The 7,390-nt window shown below is 35.4% G+C and overlaps 1 protein-coding gene across 1 annotated transcript; it reads left to right on the top strand.

Moving 5' to 3' along the window:
- The first annotated feature begins 6,046 nt into the window (after positions 1-6,046).
- On the top strand, positions 6,047-7,390 carry LOC138308730 (uncharacterized). Its single transcript, XM_069249756.1, has one exon. The coding sequence runs from the start codon at positions 6,047-6,049 to the stop codon at positions 7,388-7,390; it is 1,344 nt and encodes a 447-aa protein (XP_069105857.1).

The following is a 7,390-nucleotide window of genomic DNA, read 5'->3' as shown; positions in this document are numbered from 1 at the left end:
CATATTTATTGCAAAAAATACTGTTTCGATAATAATAAGGACGTATATGAGACTAACAAATCATTTATAATAACGACAAGACATTATAAAAAAACAAATATAAGTATAGATCATCCCACATATACAGTTTATATATCATTATGGACCTATGTATACACGTGTTTTGAACTTTGATTTTTACCGATTTTTTTTTTAATCTAGACCTCTGAAACGTCAATAAATGGCACTCTGGTAGGTCCATAACTATATAAACTGTAACTAATTCTCAGATCCCTGTGGATTATTCAATATGCTTTATGACAAAAAATAACAGTCTGGATCGTCAGTGTCCTTGTGATAATTGATGTTTAACATTGTATTTCAAAAGATTGCACACGACAGTAATTTGATACATTTTAGAAACGAATGACAGAAATATATATATATTAATTTTATTAGAAACATATACATAAGATATATAAATAAGATTTTTAAACGTCATTAATCCAATATGATGGACATACGTGTATACTTACAAATCAGATAGTCAAGAGAGCCTATTCAGAAACACCCTATTGTAGAAAGTATTCAGAAAACACCCTATTGTAGAAAGTATTCACGCCCTTTCCGGGTATTAATTATAACACGATATCAGAAACAAAGGATTTATTATATAAGTACCTCCTTGTTGAAACATATAGGCATATTTATATATATATATATAATTTTTGTACATGTACATATTTTTTCTGACGATATCTAGACAGTGATGACGTATAAGCGTTCTATATCCGATATCGATAACAAAATGATGTAGAAATGTTCTATAACCTATCCCTGCTGAAATAAAATAAACAACAGAACACGTATACATCACAGGGATCTGAGAAATAGTTACAGTTTCATACATCACAGGGATCTGAGAAATAGTTACAGGTGATATAATCATGGACCCACCAGACACAGGGATCTGAGAAATAGTTACAGATGATATAATCATGGACCCACCAGACACAGGGATCTGAGAATTAGTTACAGATATAATCATGGACCCCACCTCTAGACACATGGATTAGTCTGAGCAAAATAGACCCATGATATATCATGGACCACCAGGACACAGGGATCTGAGAAATAGTTACAGATGATATAATCATGGACCCACCAGACACAGGGATCTGAGAAATAGTTACAGATGATATAATCATGGACCCACCAGACACAGGGATCTGAGAAATAGTTACAGATGATATAATCATGGACCCACCAGACACAGGGATCTGAGAAATATTTACAGATTATATAATCATGGACCCACAAGACACAGGGATCTGAGAAATATTTACAGATTATATAATCATGGACCCACAAGAGTGCCCTAAGACCATCTTTAAACGTTTTAGAGGTGACACCAAAGTTAACATCACAGGAATGTCACCTATATATCTGCCGCAGTAGGTGGTGACGTCCAGTTTATAGATTATCTCCCCTTGTCCAGATCGCAGCTTACACAAAAAAACTATCAGAGATTTAGAAAGTACACCAAGGATCTCACTTATAAATAATTGTATATACTATCAAATTAAAACTTCTGAATTTATCAAGCCACCTTTTAGTGATGATTTTAATGTTCTAGAGACGGATAGCTAGCCTAGCCATTGTCCGTCCTTAGGCCCTAGTTATCATACGTCCGAACAACACCGAAACAGGGATCTGAGAATTAGTTACAGTTTATATAGTCATGGACCCACCAGACACAGGGATCTGAGAATTAGTTACAGTTTATATAGTCATGGACCCACCAGACACAGTGATCTGAGAATTAGTTACAGTTTATATAGTCATGGACCCACCAGACACAGTGATCTGAGAATTAGTTACAGTTTATATAGTCATGGACCCACCAGACACAGTGATCTGAGAATTAGTTACAGTTTATATAATCATGGACCCACCAGACACCAGGGATCTGAGAATTAGTTTACAGTTTATACATTCATGGACCCACCAGACACAGGGATCTGAGAATTAGTTAGAGTTTCAATAAATCATGGACCCAGCAGACACAGGGGATATGAGAATTAGTTACAGTTAATTAAGTTTTGGACCCACCAGACACAGGGATCTGAGAATTAGTTACAGTTTGATATAATTATGGACCCACCAGACACAGGGATATGAGAAATTAGTTACAGTTATATATAGATAGTCATGGACCCACCAGACACAGTGATCTGAGAATTAGTTACAGTTTATATAGTCATGGACCCACCAGACACAGTGATCTGAGAATTAGTTACAGTTTACACAGGGATCTGAGAATTAGTTACAGTTTATATAGTCATGAACCCACCAGACACAGGGATCTGAGAATTAGTTTTTACATCCACCAGACACAGGGGGAATCTGAGATCTAGTTACAGTTCTATATAATTATGGACCCACCAGACACTAGGGAAATCGGAGGAATTAGCTTACAGTTTATATAATTATGGACCAACCAGACACCAGGGATCTGAGAATTAGTTACATGTTTATATAGTTCATGGACCCACCAGGACATAGGGATCTGAGAATTAGTTACAGTTTATATAGTCATGGACCCACCAGACACAGGGGATCTGAGAATTAGTTACAGTTATTATATAATGATAATGGACCCACCGGAAACAGGGATCTGAGAATTAGTTACAGTTAATATAGTTATGGACCCACCAGACACAGGGATCTGAGAATTAGTTACAGTTAATATAGTTATGGACCCACCAGACACAGGGATCTGAGAATTAGTTAGAGTTTAAATAATTATGGACCCACCAGACACAGGGATCTGAGAATTAGTTACAGTTAATATAGTTATGGACCCACCAGACACAGGGATCTGAGAATTAGTTAGAGTTTAAATAATTATGGACCCACCGGACACAGGGATATGAAAATTAGTTACAGGTTAAATAATTATGAACCCACCAGAGTACCCATAGATCATTAAAGAATTTGTGCAGTCAAAAATGATAATTTCAGTTTATGCTGGAAATGGCTTTATTAGCATGTGTAGAAACCTCTCCGTGTGACTGCGTGTCACTCGCGACCGGAATAACCTGTAAGCCGTCGATATGGGGGTCAACTTTTATGACCGCCCAATTATGCATATTTTCTAGCCCTAAACTGGAAGCAGCGTTATAATAGTCAGTGGGTTAAAGCTATACTATAACTGATGTGCTATCACTTAATATATCGACGGTCACAGGAAAAACCGATCAACGATTTTTTTATGATTACTTTTGAGTGAAGTTAACCGTACAATAACTTTGGCTCGAATTTAAATAACTAAAAGTGTGAAATTCGATGTTTCAAATACTCTAATTTATGAAAGAAAATCCACACAGAAATAAAAGTTTCGGATTTTTTGTCGAGAAGTTCAGCAACGAATAAGCTTTAATTAGATAATATTTTCCTGTAGTCTGTATCTTTGATTCATTGTGAATTGCAAAAGTGTGACTGTAAAATAAAATTTTACGTAACAATTAAAGAAATCCTTGATTAAAGCATGAATGATATGATGCTTGACGTACGTACACACGGATGATTAATCATTATGAACATTGTGTTGTGTGTTGCTAACCGAATTGATTGAGATACATTTATTACAATACCGTAATATGTTTCAACTTGTGGTAGAAATAATTAAAAATATTGAGATATTAAGCAAAACAAACAAACTATTTTTTCAGACCGTGCGGTCACTTTCAAATTTGAATCGATATACGAGTTGATATACCGTAATAGATATATAATTAGTCATGTCTTTGGTTTGATGGTTATGTAATACCTGGACCAGGATGTAGTTAAAACGTACATAACGCCATTCATCGAACTCACCTGTAATTGCCTGGCCGCGGGCAATTTGCTATTTGGTGTAAAGCCCATTCATAAAGTATATTAGTGACGTCACAATGCCCACTGGTGGTCTAACTTTGGTGGATTACTGTACAGTGTAAATTTTTAATTAATGATTTCTTCCTTATTTTCGGACCTATCCTTAAATGTCATATACCAAAATTGAGATGGGATTATTCCCTTTCCAATGATGTTTTTTCAATTTTCACTGACATTTCTGTGTCGGTATAATCAACTCCTTACTTGTATTCTTTTTCTCTACTAAACCAAGCCTATTTAGACCCACGTGGCCTAATCTTTGCTGGCTGTCGCGATAAACCTTACGATCTTTGATATAGATATATATATAAATATCTACTTGCCCATGCCTTTGGTTTGTTGAGTTATTTAATACGCTGACCACGATTCAAATATCAATTGTGTTTATTTCCTTAAGCCTTGCGGCTTATTAAGAACGACAAAGTACAGAATTAAATACATAAGAATAACAATTAAACCATGTACAGGAGAGTGATTGTATACTGAAATAAAACACAAACATGTAGTACACAATTATCATACCATCAGATACCTATACATATACGGTGTATTAAAGAGACTGGAGAACTGATTCCCCTTGGAATTCATGTTGAAATAATTTTTTCCGAAGGATTATTAACATACTTTAACCATAATATTACACTGAGAAATTGAACATGTTTGGAACACACATGGTATGATAAAAATAATAAGTTTTCAGATAATCTAACTCGTAGTTGGGTAAAAAGAGGACATTGTAAGGATGAAAGTGCAGACCTCATCTATCTATATCACTAGGTATTACAAAACTGAGTACAGATTCTATTAGGTTCTATGCTACCACTTTGAAACCTACCACTTTCAATATTTACCATATGACTTCTTAATCGTATACGTGTAAGTACGGTGTATTATAGTATACTTTTTGATCAATGGTTTTTCTTTAAATAATATTCTGGTAAACCAAAATTGTCTTATTAGATGTTTGATAAAGTAATTCCATTTGAGTAATTCTGTACTGTATCCTTTTTAAAATTTCTTGAAGTACATACATCATAACAATTTTTGTGTTTCAATTAGTTTATATACAATATTACTTTCCATACGTACTATACCACAAATACCCCAATCCTAGCTTATTCATTGATCGTGGGCTATGTACGGATTCCCATGATCCAATCATCATTATCTAATATTCTTATGCTCATAACATGCTTTTAATATACAATTATCGGTTTCTTTAAGTTTTACCCAGTATTTCAATATTTTCATTTTCCGGATAATATGCATAGGCAATCTACCTAGCTCATAATATACAAGATTGTTACAAGTGTTTTTACCAACGCCTAGAATTCTTTTACAAAAACTAACATGTACTTTTTCAACCTCAAGTGCTCTATGAAAACCCCATACTTCACATGCATAACCTAATACACTACTTACGTAAGTGTCAAATACTGAACACAATGTTTCGGTGTTAGAACAATGACTTTTTAATTTATTTGATAATGCAAAATATGCTTTTCTGCCCTTTTCAGCTACATGTTGTTGAGTTTTGTTAAATTTACCATTATAATTAAAAAAACATACCTAGATAGTTAAAATCATCTACCACTTCTACTTCTTTATGGTTGTAAAACCATTTTTCTTCTTGTCTTACAATACCACCATTTCTAAAAACTACAATTTTAGTTTTTTCTACTCTAAGTGTAATGTGAAATGATGTAGAGGTGTCCCGAAGAAGCAGACGTGTTTTTGTGCTCTGCAGTGTTTTTGCCATTTAAACTAAGTTCCGATTTATCTGATTCTTCAATATTCGGCCTAATGAATAATTGAAGAACATGGGTTAAACCCATATGTTCATTTTTTTCAAAGAAAGTTTCAGAAAAGTGACTTTGAAGACGGATTGAACTTACAATGGTTTTTACCTGTGATGAAATGTGTTCACCGCTACCTACCTGGACTGGACTATGCGTGAATACTTACCTGTGTGTTACATTGGTACGGTAAGGTCAAAACTCAGTTTGTTTACAAATATACAAACCTAACTCCATCTCCCGATATCAGTTCGGCAAGGTATTTTGCCAACTGACCATAACTTTGCAAACATAAATTCTAACTTATTATTTTTAGTCCACTGTACCGAGACATGGAACCCAATGATGAACCTCCGACATATACGGAATTAACTAATGTTAATCCCATCACATTTACTTGGCACAACGGACAAATGGAAGAATCATTTTCATATACCCCATCGTTGGATGAAACTGTTGAATCACTATTTACGGATACACCCCAAAATCCCTCAAGGGAGATTCCGGCCTATATAGAAGCTCTTAAAGAAGCTATCGACATCCCTAGAGACCTTTTGATAGATAGAATCCGTGAATTAACCCACGACAGCGTCCCCGACCTTGAACAGCTAAGAGTCAAACTTTATGAAATAGCGAAAGCCAGGGACGACTTCCCCGTCAAAGAAGGGTATTTACGCAAGAGACTAGCTACTAGAAAAGCTAGTGCCCCACCGATCTATCAAAAACTTGCTAAAGACTGCTTTGTATTATTACGGGCAGTGACCGGTGAATATACAGAGGATATTCATGAAATAATTCCTAAGACAAAGAAAGTCAACGAACATACGGCTAAATCACAACACACGGTAGACGAAGGAGGTGTTAAAACCCTCAGAGAAAGCATCGTAACCGTCAACGCAGATCTCTTAGACCTAAAGTCTCAACAAGCGACTTATGTGTTACAAATGGAGAATTTTAGAAAAGAAATGGAACAAATGCGTGACGATAAAGCAAAGTCAAAGGACAAAAACAAATACTACAAAGACGAAATTAAATCGATGAGGACTCAGATTGACAGCTTGATAGCAGAAAATGAAGACATACACCGAACACTGGAGAAAAGGGCTAATGATAACTCGTCATTGAAGCAATCCATCGCAACTCTCTCCTCTGAAATTCAAGATCTACAGCAAGACAACTCAAAACTGAGAAAACAGATAGGAGAACTTAAAGGATTAGGCATTAAACTCAAATCTTCCATGAATGACATGAACGAGAAAGTAACTGACTGTAGCATAATAGCTCGAAGGTTCGACGACAAGCAGTCAAATGGCACTGAAAGTATAAAAAACAGACTTAAGCATGCAATGCAAACAACAAAACAGTGCGAAGATGACATTCATACAATGGGAGAATCAATCAACGCATTACAAATAGCAGCTGACAATACACAGAAACAAATATGTGATATTAAAAAACAGCTGAAAAACAAAATACCGGTACACGCGAAGAATCAAAAGTGTACCGCTGATCAGGATATGTACCAAGTTGAAGTCACTAACCGATTTATTCCACTACAAGAGTCGCCCAATGCAGCAATCTCAACTCCCTCGTGCGATGCCTTAGAACAGACTTACTCTCCCCCCAAAAAACAAACCACAGAGCCCCGAACCTTCGAAAATTCACAAACACAATAG

The sequence above is a fragment of the Argopecten irradians genome, chromosome 15 (genome assembly GCF_041381155.1).
Source record: "Argopecten irradians isolate NY chromosome 15, Ai_NY, whole genome shotgun sequence".
Taxonomy (NCBI): domain Eukaryota; kingdom Metazoa; phylum Mollusca; class Bivalvia; order Pectinida; family Pectinidae; genus Argopecten; species Argopecten irradians.
The sequence above is the reverse complement of the archived record's forward strand: the minus strand, read 5'-3'. Positions and strand labels throughout refer to the sequence as shown.